Source organism: Dasypus novemcinctus, chromosome 7 (genome assembly GCF_030445035.2).
Source record: "Dasypus novemcinctus isolate mDasNov1 chromosome 7, mDasNov1.1.hap2, whole genome shotgun sequence".
Lineage (NCBI taxonomy): Eukaryota > Metazoa > Chordata > Mammalia > Cingulata > Dasypodidae > Dasypus > Dasypus novemcinctus.
The window spans coordinates 106271284-106291903 of record NC_080679.1 but is presented as its reverse complement, the minus strand read 5'-3'; the positions used below and the strand labels follow the sequence as shown (position 1 = coordinate 106291903).

Sequence of the window (20620 nt, the reverse complement as noted above, 5' to 3'; positions counted from 1 at the left end):
CATTTTTTTTTAGTTAGGCCAGTAAAAAGAATTTATTGGGAAATGGGAGAAAAGGATAGAATTTGCTGAGAAATGGAAGAAAAGGATGGAAATACACACTGAGATCTGATGCAGGCTCCTCTAGGCAGAGAGAGAGATTGGGCTTGTGTAGTTACCTTTTAATAATTAAGCTATTAATTGTTCTTCTCCTCGCTAATGCTAAGGGGGGGGGGGCCAGCAATGGGGAGGACAAATGTGAGGCCCGTTTGGTATATTCAGGACCTCACCTTTGCCCTAGAAAGAGTCCCAACTGGGAAGTCAAGGTCAAGGTCAGGGTTTCGCTGGGGTCTTATGGCCATGTTGTCTGTCAGTCATCAAACTCACCATTTTTAAACTGAACTTACCACCTTCTTCAACAAACTGTTCTTCCTCTTTTATTCAACAATATTGTGACCTATTGTCCCCATTGCCATAAAAAAATATATTGGACATCTTTAATTCTTCCTCTCATCATACACAACATCACCCACCAAGTATCACGATCTCTACTTTCTTAATATCTCCTTAATCTGGTCCTTTCTTTTAACTTCAGGTAGGCTTGGTTGGGTACTCATAATATTTTTTGAGGTCACTGTCTTCATTCTCATTTCTATGCAGTCCACCCTACTCTATGCTGCCGTAATTATCCTTCTTAAATTCAAATAGGATTGTGCCATCCTCTTCTGAGAACCTTCCTAAGCTTCCTCTTTGCCATCAGGAAAAAAAAATTCCACAGTAATTATTCTGATTTAAAAGGTAATTAAATATTTGCTCCTTTTGTGGTCAGTTTCATATCCTGATAAGTGAATTCCTTTGCCCGTGCTACATAAAGTACTACAAATGCAGATATTCCATCAATGTGTTTTTTACCTCTTCTTGGAATATCTTCTCCCCCTTATCTACCTGCCGAATTCACACTCATACTTTTGTACATAACCCTAGAGTCACCTTCTCCAAGGAATCTTCTCTGACTTATCTTCAATCACCCTTCCATGGGCTCTTGAGCATTAATAGGTCCTACCTCCACAGGATAGTTTTGTTGCTTTGGACTGTAATTGTTCATTTCTCTGTTTCCTCAATTAGAATATGTGGGCCCTTTAGTCTAGTGTCTAGCCTAGTGTCTGCCTTATCTCTGTCTCTTCAGGGCTTAATACACCATATCTGGCATATGGTAGGGGTGCATTCATGATAGATGCTTAATGGGTGGATAGCTAGACATCCAATGCTTTCGAGTCATCTGTTCATCCATGACAATCAAATATTATAGACTAAAGATTCCTTGGCCTGCTAGAAGAGACTGATTAAAGTCTCTTTAAACATAATATGAAATTGAATTATCTGAAAAATAGAGAAACTACTTTAAAAGTGAATGAAAGGCATTTTGCCATGTGGTATGATGTATATCAGTGTCTGTATCCAAAATTACACCTATATCTCTTGTGGACATACTGTATTACCAATAATCTGAAATAGGATTGGACAGAAACATAGAGCAATGACTCTCACATCCAATATAGATTTCAGACAGAAAGCACTCTCTCAGCCTTAAATGGGGAGAAACCAGACTTTTCAACAAATAGTGTTAAATTGCTTCACAAATCAAAGGTATTCAATGAACAAAAGTCAAACTTTGGTGCTTTTAAGACCTACAAATGTCATAAGAATAGGATTATCATCTTTCCCATTCAAAAAAGTACTTTTCTTTTTTTTAATACACCTCCAGGCATTGTGCCTAGTTTCCTGTAAGTTTCTGTATAATTTTCCTCATTATTACCCCCTAGGTCTCTTTCACCATCACCACTTTCCAGGCATCCACCATCTACTGAATAGCTATGTTTCTGATTATCTTTTCCCAAATGTATTAGCTTGCATTATTTAAGGCTGAATCGCATTTTATTATTTCCTGCTCATATTTCTGAACTCCTTAAGTCCATTTGTATCATTGTTTTGTCCCCACAGATGTCCACAGTTCCTCCCAATTTAGTATCATCAGCAAATTTAATTAATGCTCTGTTTACCTCTCCGTCTAATGAAACCAGTCCCTTGTTTCATTTCATCATACAATGTAAAAATGTATTTGCAATAAAACAGTCCAAAGAAATGTTCCTTCACTGTAGGAGGGGAAGTTAAGAATACAGCAGAGAACCATGCGGTGAGGAGTGGACAATGCAGTGGGGTGGTAAGCTAGTTTGCTATTGCCCTAAAGCAAAACCTTTTTCATAGCAGCCATACTTTGGCAGATTGCCCAGGTCTGTGTTGATGTGTGTGTGTGCATGTGTGTATTTTAGTGTGCAATGTTTCTCTGCTCTACCGTAAGTGAGGACTTTGTACTAAAGATATATTTACTGATATATATAAAGCATATTTAAAACCATAAATACAAATACAAGAATAAGTTATTAATATTTAATCTTCCATGTAGCTAGAAACAGATATGTATATTTGGAGATAGATAGATAGATAGATAGATAGATAGATAGATAGATAGATAGCTTTCAGTTATCTTCAGTGGGTTTTTTTTAAGATTCACTCTGGTTTAAATTTTTGTCTTAGCCTTGTCTTGATAAATATTTTAAATATAAATAATCAAGTTCCTTTTAAAATTGTAGTTTTATATAATAAGATAGGAGGATGTTTTTCAGTTGTATCAAGCAGGAAAACTTCAGTAAAAGAATATATTAACCTCTAGAATTAATAGGCTAGACAACTGTGCTTGAACAGAGAAAAGAGTCTTATTTGTTAACTTTGACGTAGGCAAGTTTATGTTCAAAGAATTATACCATTGTCTTTGAAGGTGTAGTCAGGCAGCGATGGTGGTGATTTATGTTTAGGAACATAAATAGGGCATTTATTCAGCACCCAATATGTGTCAGACATAATACTAATGCTTTCCAAAATGAGTCAGTACTATGAATCCAAAGCCTGTATCAATTACTACCTGATAAATACTCCAAGGATGGCACAGCAATCTCATAGATGTTTGCCATGTTTCATATGGAGTCAATCACCAGAATATGGATGGATCAGTATAAATCCTATGACCCCATTGGGGGGAAAAAAAACAAAACACACTTTCAAGTTATGCTTTGACTAGGACAAACAGATGGTAGGCCAAGATCTCTATTGTAATATGCAAAAGACAATGCACGCTCACAGTGTTGACATGAACACTGTAGATTTTTACATATAGCACAAGGTCACCAAAGATGTCATCACTGAAGGATGGTGTTAACAAAATAGTGACTGGGAATATTGTTAAGTAGTCACAGCCTCACATTGTGTTTTCTAGTGAGAAAAATCTGATGCATAATGCATTCTTATGAGAGAATTTTCTCAGATGCCAAAAATTTACAGGCATAGCTTCCGTAAGCTTTAATGGGAGTTTCCTGCCAGCACCTGTTATAGTATAGAGTTCTTACTTTTCACACATAATCCAAGACTGGCTTGGAACACTAACCTGGAAAAACTAATATAGTGAAATCTTCTTGTAATGTTTCCTCACGTATAATGTTCATCTTTTAATCCTTGACCTCATATATGTATACCCATGTTTTCCATTCAAATTCTTTTCCCACCAGAAAGGCTTCTTTTCACAGACTTTTTATGGATGGGAGCAGATGAAAGAGCTTTTCTGACTGGATGAACTAATGGAAATATATATAAGGGGGAAGTTGTTGGGATAGAAATTGAGTTAATGCTAGAAATCATCTTTTCCTGACTGAAAAAATGTTTTAGAGAGAGATGACAAATTCCTGAGGAGTCAATAGAAACAATTGGAGAGTCGTGTGCAAAAAGTAATAGCCAGAACTCTAAAACAAGAATCATAGGTCAAAATAAGTTTGTTCAGCCAAAGTTTACCATATTTTTATACACTAAAATATAGGGACTTTTATTGTTTAAGTGGATATTGCATTTAAACCTCTTAGATAAAACAACTATATAATGATTTGTGCAGTGGATAAAGAATTAAAAGAATTCTTAAAATTCTATATTTTTAAATTAATTCCCACAAATTCCCATTACAAAAAAAAAAGCTTCAGAGCTTTTATCTAACTAAATTTTAGGAGATTGTGTAGAAATAGTGCTTTATGAACAACAATCTCATTTGAAGGTGGTTGAAGTCTCCTCATATCATCTATTTCTAATGCACATGGCATATAAGCATAGAGAAAGAACTTTATATTCAGTTAATGTCCTGAATTTTTAACTGTCATCTCATTTGGCGAAAAAAAAAAGGAGAGGGGAGATGCTTTTCATTTGTTTACTATTGCCAAATAGTAAAATTTCAGTTCCTTTTTTATATCAAAGGTCTAAAATTAATGTTGGCAGGTAACAGGGTTAAAGTTGGAAGGAAACCATGAAAAGAAAGTACCCATGTACTTAGGATACTCATTTGGACCCCTTTCCTTTTTTCTGGATTTTACGTTATCCATGATGCCCCCTTGGTCCTCCTGGCTCACCTCCAAAACCCTCCTCTGGCCAACCTGCCTCAGGAGTCTCATTTATATCTCTGTGAATAAACTTTTTCGAGGATTATTGTGAGTACAGTTGTTTTAAATGATGTCAATAATTTAGAAATAACTGACTTTGTCTCCCATTAAGGTATTGTCAAGTATCAGGGAAGAGAGTTGTTTTTTGGTTTTTGATAAGGCAAAGAAAGGAAAAAGTGGGCCAGCCAGCCAGCCACCTCTGAAAGCACACTACGTTCCCAAACTTGATACTCTCCTCCTCCCTGGGAATTTTGCTAGTAGTACATTTTGCTCAAACTTTGTGATAAGTAAGGTCAAAATATTGTTTTTATATATATTGATTAATAAAGTAATAGGAGAATTCCATTTTGGGGTGTAAGAGCTTTTATTAAGGTTTGTTTTAAAACTTGAAAGCAGATTGGGAATTTAGGAACTCATGAGTCTGCCATGGGTCAGGGCGATTTTTCTGCTGCTGAACTTGATGAGCCTTTGGTTGAGTCACTGCTGCTAGGGAGATGACTCTAGTCATCTAGAGAGCGATTGGTCTAAACACTGGCAGCTCCACATACAGTGTAGGCGCAGGGAAACCGAGGTGGGAGAAGTCGCCAAGACAGGGGCAGGCAGGTGGGAAGGGTTCTGCATTCCTCCCCAGAGAGGAGACAGGCCTGACTTTCATCTCATGATTCCAAGAGAAGACCAGCATTTCAGACTAGAGAGGGAAGCCCTATATGGATTTATAGCAGCTCAGCATTTGCCCCTTAGTTTGGAGCATTAAACTTAACTTACAGAAAAATCGCTGCGTAAGGTGTTCCTGAAGAAAGACATTATTTTTGACACTTTCCAAAAGATGGAAAGTTATTTTGATGATAAGAATAATTGTGTTTGAGAATCAGTTGTTGGGAAGCAGCTGTGGCTCAAGCAGTTGAGCTTCCATTTACCATCTGGAGAACCCGGGTCGATCCCTGGGACCTCCTGGTAAAAAAAGAAAACAGGCATCCCAGACCTCTGCTTTGATGTGCAAGGCCCCTGCCCAGCATGGAGAGGCACACCAAAAAAAAAAAAAAAGACAATGACACAACCAGATAGGAAAAAAAAAGAATCAATTGTTAGTGAAAATGATAAAACATGCCGCCCAAATCTTTAAATACCAGGAGAGCACTCTTTTTCCCTGCATCTGAAAATAATAGGTAATACAGGTGGGGTGAACGTTTGGATATTTGCACCCACCCTTTTGGATTGGCTTGAAACCAATATGGTGCACCCACTTCCTTTTTCAGTGCTTCTGCCATTCTGTGCTGTACCTGGCTTCGTGCCCTCCATCTCTTCCTATCCCACAACCTACATAAGTGAACTCTTGCTGTAGCTACTCTCTTGTAGCCAAAGTCTGCTCTCAGAGCATGGTCTGATAGATTAAACCATGCTAAAGGTGTACTGTTTTGTGAGATTTTATGTGAATTCCCTCAGTGGGATTTAAAAACAAAGGAATAAAATTCTCATTGAAGAATTTTAGACATTAGCTAGCTTGTGTGGAAAGAATACTTTAAGATGAAAATATCTTCCCCAAACTACTGAAAATGTATCATAAATATAAACTTGAGTAATTATCTTAGGTAGGAATGGCATAAAATCCAGGCCTTCAAATTGAAAGTTCCTCATTTCTCTCTTCTGCAGCACTTCAATAGTCAGCTATAGTGATCATGGATTTTCTAATATTCTTTTGAAAACCACCTCTTTTGGCTCTTGGGGAAAATCTGAGAAATTAAGGCATTCTTTATTTATTTCCACCAGGTATATGGAATAGACATAAATATTTTATGAATATACATCAACATATGTTTAATATACCTTCTTAGTTGAATATACCTTTTTGCCATGACAACAGATCGGAAAACATACACATACATATTTCAATGAGTTTCAGTGAAGACTTATGTGACATAATCGTGAAGAAGCAGGAAAGCATTTTGTATCACACTAAAGCTAGATGAGTTTTTAGGTAAGGAAAAATTGATATTGGAATGTCTTTTATTTTTAAGTCAATGAGTAGTGTGTTGAGTACCTCAAGGTCGTGCATACTGCATGGTTAAAAGTTCTCAACTAGTCAAGAATGAAGTGAAGAAGCAGAATTTCTTAACATCTTTTGGGTCACTGCCTTATAATGTTGGATGGGATAAAATATAGCCTATCACATATGTGACAATATCTCTGCTCTAATTCTTCTACCTACTGTGTGATGGTAGAAATTAAGAAAGCCAACTTCAATGTTAGCCCTTGGCTTTTATCTATACATTTCTTTTTGTAGTATTTCTGAATTCATAAATGCCAATGATATAAATTGTCCAGGGAGAGTTAGAGCTTCTAATTAGGGAAAATTCTCATGTCTTTTTAGTTTTCTGCCAGATACCTTGTATTTGTATCTCCAAACCTGAGCGTGAATTTCTCAGTAATAGGAAAGTATATAAAGTTAAAATACATAAATGTCAGGACCTCTAATATTTGTACCAGGAAAATCCATGGAAATTTTGAATTGTATCTCATGGGTTTTAAAGCATCCTTCAGCCTAACTAGAGATACAAAGTAGAATATTCAAAGACACTGATTAGATTCATGACAGTCTCCAGATATTTCTGAAAGGAGGTCTGTAAGAACATAAACTCACAAGTATATGTCATAACAAGGAAATATAACCCATGGCATAATATTTTGGTGATAAAATAAATATTATAACTGTTGTTTGTTCTCAAGATATATATATCACATACATTATATACATATCCATATACACGCATTGTAAAATAGTTGGGAAGTACGTAAAATAATTAAAAAGAGAATCATTTTTATAATCCCACCTCACAGGGATAATCACTATTAACCTTTCCCTACATATCGTTAATATATATATATATATGTGTGTGTGTGTGTTTAACTCGAATACATCATAATGTCGTTTTCCTTCTAAAGACTGCTACAGATCCAATCTGCAAGCCCATGTGTATTGCCCTAATGTGGCTTATGTTAGAAAATATTAGATTGCAGGTGCCATTGTCACTAATACATGACTTTGAGTATAGGATTCACTGTTAGTACCTCAGAACAATGCTATGTTTATCTTTTATGCAATAAAAATTTCAAAAACAAATAATTTTCTACTAAGGATATTTTTAGAATAGCTAGGGTGGTAAGATTTTCAAACCATCCTCCACTGACTATGGTTCATAGCATCTGAACCTGTGCATACACCTTGTTCATTACTAAATGCCCAGTGCCTGGCCTGCATTCACCCCACAGTCAGTACTTAATAAATATATGTTAAAGTGAATGAAGAGTTGGAGGTCACCAACTCAAGACCTTTGCATCCAAAATACATTGGAATTTATCTCCTCTTCCATTTAACCACAATTTAAAACAAGCCCATTGGCCAACCAGGGAAGAGCATGCAATTGTCACAACTTTGTGTTTAGGAGAAGAAATAATACCTATATGGGAATCTCCTCTATATTCTCGAAAAAAAAATCTTATTTATGGTTCCTGAGAAAAAGAGGCTCAACCTTTTCAGCCTTACCAAAACGGTCAAATTAGGAGTGTGTTCTTATTTGACTCAGAAAGAATCTAATAACACCAGAATTTTTTGGAAGTTTAGGAGAACACCAAGAAGTTGAAAAGAAGCATCTTGTCTATAATCTAAATAAGACTTTGCTCATGGCAGATGTGTTCAAAAAGATTTGTAGAACATTTTGCCTTTGTGTCTGGAATTCTGTGTTACTGGAGGCAGCAGCCGGGAAAAGATTCTCTCACCTGAATGCTTAGCTGAGGCAAGCCATCAAAATTCTCCAGGAAGTGGCTAGCCAAAGGGTCTGGATTAGAGGCACCTCCCCAAAGAAGATCAAAAGTTATGCTCCACCAACACAGAGACACTGAGAAATGGTTGAATGTGTTCTAAATTAAACTGCCCTGGTGGTGAGCAGAGATCTGCCAAAATCTTTCAATTAATCACTTTTACCTTCAGGGCAGAGTTAGGTCTGAGAGTTTCAATAGGTTTTTATTGGAACAGGGTTATTTCAGATATTAAACTATGTTGCACAAAGTAAAAATAATGTTATTTTTAAGTTGCTACTCATTAAATAAAAGTTGGCAAGCATTCTTGAGGTCTGCATTGTGTCTGTATATTTGCATATATGTGTGGCTTTTTCCTGTGCCATAAGCCTCATTGATATTAAAAAGTGAACAGCAATGAATTAGATGGTAAATATATTCATATAATCAATTTCATTAATAATATGTTATATAATAATAGAAGAAAGGCCTTAAGTATATAATTCTCTACAACACAATTGAGATATTTTTCCTACAGCTTCAGCAGTAAGTTAATTAGAATCACCTGCATTTCCTTGGGTGGACACCAAGTGGATTGCAAACAAAAACAGATTAAAATAGCTGCTGGAGCTCATGGCATACAGATGACAAGATTCACAAAAAGAACAACGAGGCACTGAAAATGTTCTCTTTTCAAACAATTTTAGAGGATATTTAGCTCTTGCGACTTCTTCATAAAAGCTGCTTGTAAGTGTTTTGCTGAAAGGCTAGAATGGCTTTGTTTCTGATCCCTTGATGAGTGAGAAAAATGTTTAAGAAAGATCACTTTACAGAAAGATTCAGGCTGAAATGTGATGACTGTGATTCAAGCCAAGCCAAAAATTACAGTTCAGAATGAAAGGGAGGGACGTGGTTTGGGAATCCATTTTCCCACATTCCTGAATCTCAATCATCCCAGCCAATGTTTTTAAGAAAAAAATAAAAAGCCCAATGGAAAACAATGAGGTCACTTTGTTTAGATGTTTTAAAAATAGGAGTGGAGGGATTGAAAAGATTTACAGCAAATATATAAATTTTAAATCAATATCTATTTCAAATATGGTAGGATCAAAGGCTAGACTTTATATAACATAATGACTTCATCAAAAAGGAGACATTTTTCAGTGTTTTCTCTTTGTTTCTGTTGGTAAACCTCTTCCGCATGCCTTTCACTTATGAAATAGTTTGTTGCTAAAATTTTAGAAAGAAAAAAGTGAACATTGGCATGGCCTACAGATTGCTCCAGCTCAGACCTCCAAGCTTTTCTTAGGAATAGCATCTCCAAGAAGCTGGTTTTCTTTCATTAAATTTGCTGTGGCCATTTCCCTGCTGTGTGGACCTCAGATTGTGCTGGTATATTTGCTCGCAACCTACCAGTTGATAATGGCAGACCAAATAAGAGTTTTTATTCTTCTTATTCCTATTTACTTTTAGGAAGCACACTGAGCAAGTCACAATACCAAAAGAATGATTTATTTACATCAGTGTGATTACAGCATAACATAACAATGGAACTCAAACATAAAAGAAATTCAGAGAATCATATGAGATGAACCAAATACAGTCTCCAGCTTCAATATATTCCAGATACACGAAGTCTTCATTTAAGACAAGAGCTCTCACTTAATGATAACTGGAGACATAAGCCAATATTGGTCCTCAAGACTGATTTTTTTTTTCAAAAATATTATGAAACATATAAGAGAATTTGTCAAATACTATTTTCGGATACATTGCTTCCCTCTCTCCAGAAAGCGTTTTGGTTGGTCATCTTTGGACTTACGAAACCAAGGATACTAGGTTCTTTCCTACAACAATTTCACAGACAAACTCGGGGTCTCTCTGAGATTCTTGTCACCTTGAAATATTTACAGAATGATCTGAAGTTTGGTACAATTCTAGAAATGCTATTTATGGATACCTGCAGACTTCGTATTGTTAGACCTCAAATACTTCTCTGAGCTTAGGCAGAAGTATATAAGACTCTGTAAGGAATGAGAAGCCATACTTAGGATACCATCCTTTTGAGTATCACTCTATTTTACCCAAGTATTAAAGAGAGTATACAAACAGTCTCACTCTATAACACATTAGCCATACTGGAAATTTTTTTCCCTTTTCTTTGCCCTGATTTTCCTATCGATTGGTCATCTCTAAATTAAGAGTAAGATTTTTAAAGGCAGTTGTCTAGTAGCAAATCTGAGTGGAATTTGAACTGAATTAGAAGTATGGAGTTCTATATAAAATCTAGCCTGATTGATTAAAAAAATCATAGCAAACAAAAATCAGGAACCAGGCCTGATTTTCAAAGAATTCTTTATATACTGTATACATTTCTATAAACACTTCTAGACTATATTGGTATGAATAAGGCTCTCCAATTATGAGAAAATTTGTGGAATCTTGTGATGGAACCAAGTATAAACATAAGGAAAATTCTAATAATGAAGAGTGGCAGTGGTTTGTTATTGGATGCACAACAAGTAGGAAGGCTTTCCTGGCAACATTTAAAGAATTCAGTGTGATTCTCCTCTATATATTAAAGTATCTACTGTCTTACTTTAAAAGACCTGAAGGTGGAACACTGGAAAAATAAAGCATCCAATGATTATCCAAGATTTTTTTTATAACCCTGTAACTCTATATGAGAATACCTAATAATAGTAAAAGGCAAGTGTATTAGTCAGCCAAAGGGGTGCTGATGCAAAATACCAGAAATCAATTGGTTTTTATAAAGGATATTTATTTGGGGTAGAAGCTTGCAGTTACCAGGCCATAAGGTATAAGTTACTTCCCTCACTAAAGTCTGTTGCCATGTGTTGGAACAAGATGGCTGCTGACGTCTGTCAGGGTTCAGGCTTCCTGGGTTCCTCTCTTCCCAGAGCTCATTTCTCTTTGGGCTCAGCTTATCTGCTTTCTTTACAAGGCCAGCTATAGAATATTAGGTGAATGGCTCTGTCTTTCTCCCTGAGGCCCCTGCCTATGTTTAATGGAGAATTCTCTCCTTCCTCCTGTATCTGCTTCTCTGTGTGTTTACTTCCTGGGTTCCAGGATCAGAACTCCAACCTGCCTTATCTGCAGTGTGGTTTTTCTGTGAGTCCCTGCCCACCAAGAGGGTGGAGACTCAAGGTCCTACTGACAGGGCCCAATCAAAGCCTTAATAATTATTTAATCAAGTAAAAGCAAAACCTCTGAATCCAGTACAATCTAATATGCCCAGAGGGGCAGACCAGTTTACGGACATAATACAATATCTATTTTTGGGAATTCATAGACAATATCAAACTGCCACAGCAAGATAGCAGTTGCCTCACACCACACACAGACACACACACACTCCACAAAAAACAGTGTGCAGAGCTTTTCAACGATTAAGAGGTACAGTACAGAACTTCTGAGAATACCAAACCATTAAATCATTTAGCACTCATAATATTTTTTCTTCCCCTAATTTTTATTTTGTAGCAATATCAGTAGCTGTCTTCCAAGGTGCCCAAACAGAACAAAACCAGTTAAGACATCAGGCTGAGCAGAACAGCAAATATGACCTACATAAATAAATATGTGTCTATTGCAAGGACCCTTAATGACTTTATTTTCCAGTATAACAGCTTGACCCCATTACAGGGGTGAGGGGATAGAATTTGAGAATGATCCTAACTACCCAAATGTTCAATGTAAAGTTCTTGAAGAAAAACAAGTGTCCTTCCTTTCGATCCAAGACTCTGAGTTTGATACCACTTTTTCTTTTGTCCCATTTGTTGTTTTCTTTGTTGTGCTCTTTCAGCTTTAGGGATTTAATTTAAACCTTGAATCATTCTCTCTCTAGAACACTGGCTATTTGGACCAAATAAAATAGTGGCTCTTTTATTAGCATCACAGGTTCTAAGGCAGTTTACTCAGGAAAAAAAGAATTTAAAAGCATATGTCTCTTAATAATTGTTTTTGAATCTAACCGACAAATTTTTTTAGTAATAAACATTTATCTTTTCTATATCATAGGATGACAAAATTCTTCCTTTCCATATGAATCTCTTCCATAAAGCTGGTAGATGAAAAACTCACCTTCTTCAGAAATAAGTAGTAAAAAATGAACCAATGAAATATATGCAAGGACTCTAACAGCAAAAACAAACAAAAGAGAGAAGGAAAAATTGCAGAGAACACTTTGTTGTGACATTAAAAAGAAAAAAAAAAACTTATTGCAACAATTGCCTCTATAAAATAAGAATTCAGAGCAGAGCTACAAGGATGGTAGGACCACTTATCATGGGATGAAAAATGAAAAGAAAGAGCTCACAAAGGAAATGGAAGAGAAAAATAAAACAATCTCAGTAAAAGAGGTACTGTTGGAAAAAGATTAAAAGAAAATAAAAACTTCTTTAAAAATAGAAAAGGGGAAGCGAACTTGGCCCAATGGATAGGGTTTCCGCCTACCACACGGGAGGTCTGCGGTTCAAACCCCAGGCCTCCTTGACCCATGTGGAGCTGGCCCATGTGCAGTTCTGATGCGCACAAGGAGTGCCCTGCCACAAAGGGGTGTCCTCTGCGTAGGGGAGCCCCACGCACAAGGAGTGCACTCCGTAATGAGAGTCACCCAGTGCAAAAGAAAGTGCAGCCTGCCCAGGAAAGGTGCTGTGCACAAGGAGAGCTGACACACAAGATGATGCAATAAAAAGAAACACAGATTCCTGGTGCTGTTGATAAGGACAGAAGCAGTCACAGAAGAACACACAGTGAATGGACACAGAGAACAGACAACTGGTGGTGGTGGGGAATAAATAAAAAATAACCTTTAAAAAATTTTTTAAAATTAAAAAATATAGAAAAGGACAATTGTGAGAAAAATATAAGTAATGAGGGGTATACTGAAACTGGACCCTGTATTAACATATTCTTCCAACATTAGATTTTAAACCATATAATGAGAATTGTACATAATTTAATCCCTAGTCATTTATATTCTTTATACCAATATGAAAATTGTTATATAGCACTATCTTCAAAATCTAATGATGGGAAGGGGATTTGGCTCAACGAATAGAGCTTCCACCTACCATATGGGAGTTCCAGGGTTCAAACCCACGACCTCCTGAGCCATGTGGTAAGCTGGCCCATGCGCAGTGCTGATGCATGCAAGCAGTGCTGTCCCATGCAGGGGTGTCCCCCACGTAGGGGAGCCCCATGTGCAAAGAGTGTGCCCCATAAGGAGAGCCACTCCACGCGAAAAAAGTGTAGGCAGCCCAGGAGTGACGCCACACACATGGAGAGCTGATGCAGCAAGATGATGCAACAAAAAGAGACACAGATTCCCTGTGCTGCTGACAAAACACAAGAGGACACACAAGAATACACAGCGAATAAACACAGAAAGCAGATGACTGGGGGGGGGGGCAAATAAATAAATAAAATAATAAATCTTTAAAATTAATTAATTAATATTTTAAAAATCTAATGAAGCTTTTCTTTTCAACCATAAAAATTCTACCTCTATGAAAAACAATACAGGCTTCCCATTCAAGTTCACAGGCAGAGAAAACATGTCTGATTCTCCCTTACTTAAAAGATCCCAATGAAATAAGAGAAAAGATATGTTTAAAAGAAAAACCCACAATGGTGCTTGAATATAGAAAAGGTGCCTTCAGCAGCCCAGAAGTAGAAATTCTGGGAAGAAAGAAAGCAGATGGGCTTAAACAAGTAGAGAAATTAGAGGCAAAGAGACACCATTCCCAGACACCGTAATTAGGCACAATTTTTCCAGGGATGTCCAAGAGAATATTCAAAGTTGGAGTCAACAAATTAAAAAAACAGAATTTACCAAGGAAGCAGCAAATAAAGTAATTCACTGAATAGTTAGCTCTATCAGGGAGAGTTAACACCTTCTTCTTTCGTCCTTCACAAACTAAACACCTGAAACAGATAATTGAACTTAAGAGCAATTCTGTAAGGAAAGATGAGAGGATGCTAGCATCTGAGAAAGAAGCCAATAGGAAATGAGATCTCCCAGGACTTCTGCAACAGACACAGAGGAGAGCTCTGCCCAGGGGCAAAATGGTTCAAGGGTTCACAGTCTTCTTTATTTTGGTAATTGGGGGAAACCCTATCCTGTTGTCTACTCACCATACACTGTGAGTAACCTCAGCTTTCCCATTTAAGATGGAGGCCAGTTTAAAAAAAAACCCTATATAAATACTACTGAGGCACAATCTAAAAGGGGAGAAGATAGATAATAAAGGGAAAGATATAATCAAACAAATAATGTAATAAGAAAATGTTTTCTGATTGAAAGGGCCTAGGCATAGATGCATCTGAGTGAAATTTTCCTGCTATAAATTTAAAGGGAAATTTTTTTTTTAATTCATAAGAGAATAAGCCACTTAACCTACAAAGCATCAAGAATCAATTTGACATCAGACTTTAGCAGCAGAGATGATAGAAAATACTGGAACAATATTTTCTGTTAGAAGAATAAAATATTTATTCAAATTATCAGTCAATTTCAAAGTCATTGAGATGGAATAAGAAAAGTCACCAATCACATTGTTTTATGAAAAACAATTTCTTAAAAAAAAAAGTTGCTTCACATGAAAAATAAATCCAAGAAAAAAGAACAGATAGAATTCAAGAGAAGTGAAACAGTTGACCCTGACAGAGGATAGTAGCATCTAACGTGGCTGTCACAAACCACATGTGGCTATTTAAATTATTTAAAATTAAACAAAATTAAACATTCACGTCCACAGTTGAATCAGTCACATTTCACATGCTCAGTGGCCAACCATCTATTTGGACCAGTGGCTGTTGTTTTGGACAACAAAGATATAGAATATTTCCATTATCATAGAAAGTTTTGTTGGGCAGCCCCAATTTAGAGGGAATAAAGCAACCAGAAAAAAAGAAGAGGTCTCATTAGACCTTGACTTTTTGAAAGCTCTCCATTGTGAATCAAAATTTTAATGAGAAGCCCAATTGCACTCCTTTTTTTTTTTTCAGTTGTGACTAACATTAACCCACAGGTAAGTCACTATTTTAAAGAACAAATAAATTGTTTTACAGTTTGAGGACATAAAGAATGCTAACCTAAAGAATAAAATTGAGGAGTGATGAGGAAGAGGAGAGGGAACAGAAGAGTAGATGCACTAATTTCCTTATCTGTTTCAGGCACAAAAGAAATAGAAATGTAACTAATAATAACAAAGACAACGGGGATATACCAATAAGTTGGAGGACATTGGAATGCATGAAACTCTATCTCTCCTTATAGGAAGTCAATAAATACCATTTAAAGTTAATAAATTAATAAAAAGAAAGATGACATATTAACATAAATAAGTTACAACCATAAAACAATGACCATCTTTCGAAAGTGGGACAGATAGATACTAGTTATCATCATGTGTTATTCTCTGTGGTTTTAATTTTTGTTTTTACCATGGAACTACATTACCTCTATAGTAAACAAAATCCATTTAATATGGTTATAATAAAGTCATATGGTTATAATATAGAATAAAGTCATTTTTGTTTGACAGTCAGAATGTGTCGGCTACTTCCTAAGGTGGTTATTCTCGAAGGATGGACATTTCACAAGAAATTAGCAATAATCAAATAAAGCTTGCACATAAATACAACATAAATACCAAGCATTGAGATTGAGTAGAGATTAAATTTAGAAACAGTTTTAAATTATATCCTGTTCTCTCAGTCATTGAATTTAAAGTGTGTGAACAGATAAGTTGGCAATCGAATTTTAGAAACACTTCAGTTTAGAGGAGGTGGAATATGTCTGAACTGTACAAAACCTCCCCTTGTATTTGTCTCTGAACCCAAGCAGGACCTTCCGAAGGCCAGAGGACGAAATGTGCAGCAGACTCTGGGAGCAGTCTGGGTGTTCCCTTGCTCAGTGATTCTTGCCAGGGGGAAAGCCAGAAGTCCAGAATGTTGCGAGAATGACTCTTGTTGCGGTAGCTCCAGCCTCCTAGGAATTAGGAAGCAACATAAATCTCAGGAGAGGGATTGTTTTTTTGCAAAATTCCCAGCCCACACTTGCAGACTCCAGAGGTTCAGATGCATTTTGTTATGTGTCAGTAAAACAAGCAAGCTTTTTGGGCACACCTCTCAAATAGGCACAAACTCCACATCCTTTCTGGTTTGTCCTTCAAGTGGGCTACCAAGAATGCTACCTAATCCACAGTTTGGAACTATTTTTAACAGACTCATCTGTATTATTAAACACTGCCCATATTTTGGCAGATGAACCAGTCAACTCTGGACACAGCACTGGCCTCTTAGATTTCTTTTTGGAAAGCATCTAAGATTTATGGTGGGAATTATTCATGACAGCTGCATTCTTTCCACTGGGCTTAGACCACCATTTGGTCTAACAACTCCTAATTGAATGTCTATCCTATTCTAAGCTTCTTCAGAAGAAAAGGAGTTTGGGAGGGGGGACTTTAAAAATCTTCTACAGCAAAGTCCAGTGATGTCTGCTAACGAGAAACAAGATTGTGAAACTTAAGAACATCAGATGATAATGAAAAAATCAATGACATTTCAGTAACTGTGGATTTCTTCAGAGTATTATTCTTCACTGCTGTTAATGCCAGTCTGATAGAAAACATAAAATGACTTAGTTTCAGCATGTCCTCAAAGTATTTTTAGGCTAACGGGCAAAATTCTTGTCAGTATTTAGTCATGTTATATTCTTGAAAGAAGTACCTCTCAAACTGTTTTTTTCCCCAGACTTCACCCAAGCATCACATGGGTGCCTTGAAGACAGTGTTCATTTAAAACATCACACGAGTTCTAATTATGTTTCCAAAATAAGTAGTTTCCAATGCAACAAAGATAATGTGGTCATGACAAGGATGTCCAAATCCACCAATTTACATTGGTTTGGCATAACTTTCAAAGTTCTTGGAACAAAACGAGGATGGCACGTGAATAATTGTAATTTGAGGACCATTCCCAGTGCTTTTGGTTTGCCAGTCTGTGAGCCATCCAGGGAAAAGATAATCAACCTCAGGACTCTACCTATATAATTTATAACTGCTAAAATTCACTGATATGTTCCAGATTATTTTGCAAGACGTAATGCCCTCTTTGTTAATACGTACTTTGTCATTTTCTATTTATGTAATTTAAAAAGTATGATAGTGGGGAGCACGAGCCATTCAAAGCATGAGCCACTACTGTCAAAGATTGTTATCAGACCACAAGATATATGGTGTTGATATGTCTGAATCTAAAGGGCTTGGAAGTTGTGTCAAGTTAGAATCAAGTTGCATCTAATATGCTTTGCTTCACTCTCTCTTTCTTTCTGGTTTATATCTTAAACCACAAAGTAGTTTCTTTCTGCTGTGACTCAATTCTACAACCATGGTAGTTGCCTGGGTCTAACCTTCTCTGTGTACATCCATCACCAACCCTCCCTTCTTTTACCCCAAAAGAAAGTTAGGCTATTAATTTAGGATGCATTGTTTAAACAGTGGAATGCTTTCTGATTGTTTATATGTAATATATCCAACCCATATTGAACTTTCAAATGTTTGTTTTTAAAAATTAATTTCTAGTTATTTACTATCCCAAAAGAGAACTTTGGGATATCAGGGAGTTTCAGTCATTGAAATTCTGTTGACAACACTATGCAATAAATGCTTTCAAAAGCATAAAATATAATATTAGAAAAGAAAGCAATCCTGCTTCAAGATAGAAAGCTTCTTGATCTTTTACACTGTACAAATGCATATGCATATTAAAGGAAGGCTTAAGAAAGTTCTTATATTTGCCACAAAAATTTGTTAGTATTCAAATAATTCCATGTATTATTGACCTCTGATAAGGGGCCAACTTGTTAGCAAAACAAAAATTATTTTAAAAAGAAGCATGATGAATTTTCTCATTTTTTTGTAATAGATGTTAAGTGACATTTCATCTTTAATCATTTTTTTTAATTGAGCAAATTTGACTAATCTTGTAATAAACATATTAAGATTTATCATTTGGGGAACATAGAACCATATATTGTCTAAATTGCTCCTTTTCTCTAAATTCCTTCAGAGCAACTAATAACCCATGAAAAAAAATCAGGGCCATTTTTATTTGGTCAAATTTTATTTATTAGCTGGCTTATTTATTTGTGGCAGCAAACAAGATGACATTATGTACCACTTATGATTCTTAATGACTTTGGACTACTTTCAAAATCCAAAAGCATCCCCAAACTTCCCAAATTTGCCATTATGGACTTATTTCTATAGATGGTACTAAACCCCTGAAAGTGATTTAAGAGTGTAATCCCAAAATATTCTCCTTAGTGGCCACATGTTCAGAAAATTTAAATATACTCCTAAGATGGAAAACTTTGAAAGGGATGACACATACGTGAATGTATAAATTGTGATATATTTTTCAAGTTATCACATTATCTAAATTTCCATAAGTGAAAGCTAAGTACCAAGCACTCTTACGACTGAATAAGTAATAAGGTTAGTACATTATTAATAAAATAAACTTTTAAGGTTCTAGGTATATGTGCATATACTGAAAACCACCTTGGACCAATACCTAAAACTAGAAATCAAATATTAGAAAATTATTAATTAGAATGAATGCCTGCCCCATATGTGCTGTCAAAAGCACATTGTACTTAAAAACAAATTGGAATACCCTTAGATTAATGGTGCTATTTCATGCCTGTGAAAGGAAGCATGCATTTGATTTTCATGAATGTGCATGTTTTAGGCACTTTCACCACTTGCTAACAGGGCAGTTCCTCAAAAAATCATAGTTCTCAAGGAGAAGCAGAGTCTCAGTAATTTATTATTAGATGGTTCTAATACTACAAAACTCATATCAAATAATACATTTGTTACTATCTATTCCATGTTTACAGTTGCTATCCCAAGTTATCCTATGATTTATTACATGGAAGAGGAAAAGCAATAGCCAACGGTTGTTCTGAATCATGCCATTAATATCACTGTTAAAAGTTACATTAGCCTATCTTAACCTATCGATTAAATATATTACACAATGGCAGGAATGTCCCTAGTATCAACTAGGTTAAGAACATGGATATGGTAAAGCAATAAAGGATCTCACTTCATGACAGGAAAGAATCTGTAAAGTCATTATTCTCTTATACTATATCAAAAATTTCTGACAATTTACTTAATACTTACTATTGGGAATTGAAGTGATTAGCCATGCTGTTGTACTAACTCCCAAAAGAAGCGGTGAGGTAATGACCTCTACATGGATTGGGTGGTATCTCACCCAGTCCCTCTGAGGGACTAGAAGGAGAGGAGAGGAGGAATGAAGAATGAGAGGGAAGTTAGAAAGAGAGAGGAGAGGGGAGAGGGAGGGAGGAAAGGAGATTAAACAGAAAGAATGGAAGAAATTCACAAACCCCAGGGGTCAGTTTAGGATTTTGAAAAAGGGCAATAATACGCATAAACCTGGAAGTTGTTTTATTTTCCCCTGATATATCCTGACTTTTCCTTCAGAATGAAGATTAAATATACTATGTAATACCATCTTACCTACTCCTCTTTTATGTTCAACTAAACTCAAATTTTTGATGATTTATGTTCACTGACCTTCATGATTCATTTATTGGGATTACAATTTTTAAATGGTTTGAGGCCATAGAAACTTGTTTGCTTTCTCAGTGGGGAAGAGATATTTGATGATGATTTACTACTCTCTTCCAATCCCAAATTCATTGAGTTGTTTTTTTGGTTTTTTTTTTTTACCAACTCTTATAAGAGCTAATATAAAGCATGTCCTTTTGTTTTCAGGTTTAGATGTTCCTGGAATATATCGAGTCAGTGGCAATCTGGCAACAATACAGAAGTTGAAATTTATCGTCAACCAAGGTAAGTGATTCCTTCACTTCAGTCATTATTTCTCAGTAGTTTCATGTCTAACAGTATTTCAGACTGTGCTGTATATACTGTGAATATGTAATGATAAATGCTTTGAAGAGGGAAGAGAAAGTTGAAGAAATTAAAATATTATCCCCAGAAAAGTCAAAGATAGCCAGTTTACCTAGAGACAAATGGAATAGGGAAAGACCAAATAATAGAAATTATGTGAAGTGAATAGAGTGGAACATGGCAAACTAAAAGTGGGGAAGAGAATTATAAAATAATGACAAGAAAGGAAAAATAATCTAGCTTCAAAAAAATGTTACTGGCATCTAATAGGCACTTAATATGTCATGATGAATGAATGATAAATGATTGATAGAACATGCAAGAGTCATGTTCACAGACATT

The 20620-nt window shown here is 35.9% G+C and overlaps 1 protein-coding gene across 2 annotated transcripts in view; it reads left to right on the top strand.

The window, feature by feature from the left end:
• ARHGAP15 (Rho GTPase activating protein 15) overlaps positions 1 to 20620 on the top strand; it is a 653844-nt gene that overhangs the window by 419954 nt on the left and 213270 nt on the right. For both annotated transcript variants that reach the window (XM_004480409.4, XM_004480410.5), the window contains one exon: positions 20141 to 20218. In XM_004480409.4, the coding sequence (XP_004480466.1) occupies positions 20141 to 20218 (78 nt within the window). The remainder of the gene's footprint in view (positions 1 to 20140; positions 20219 to 20620) is intronic.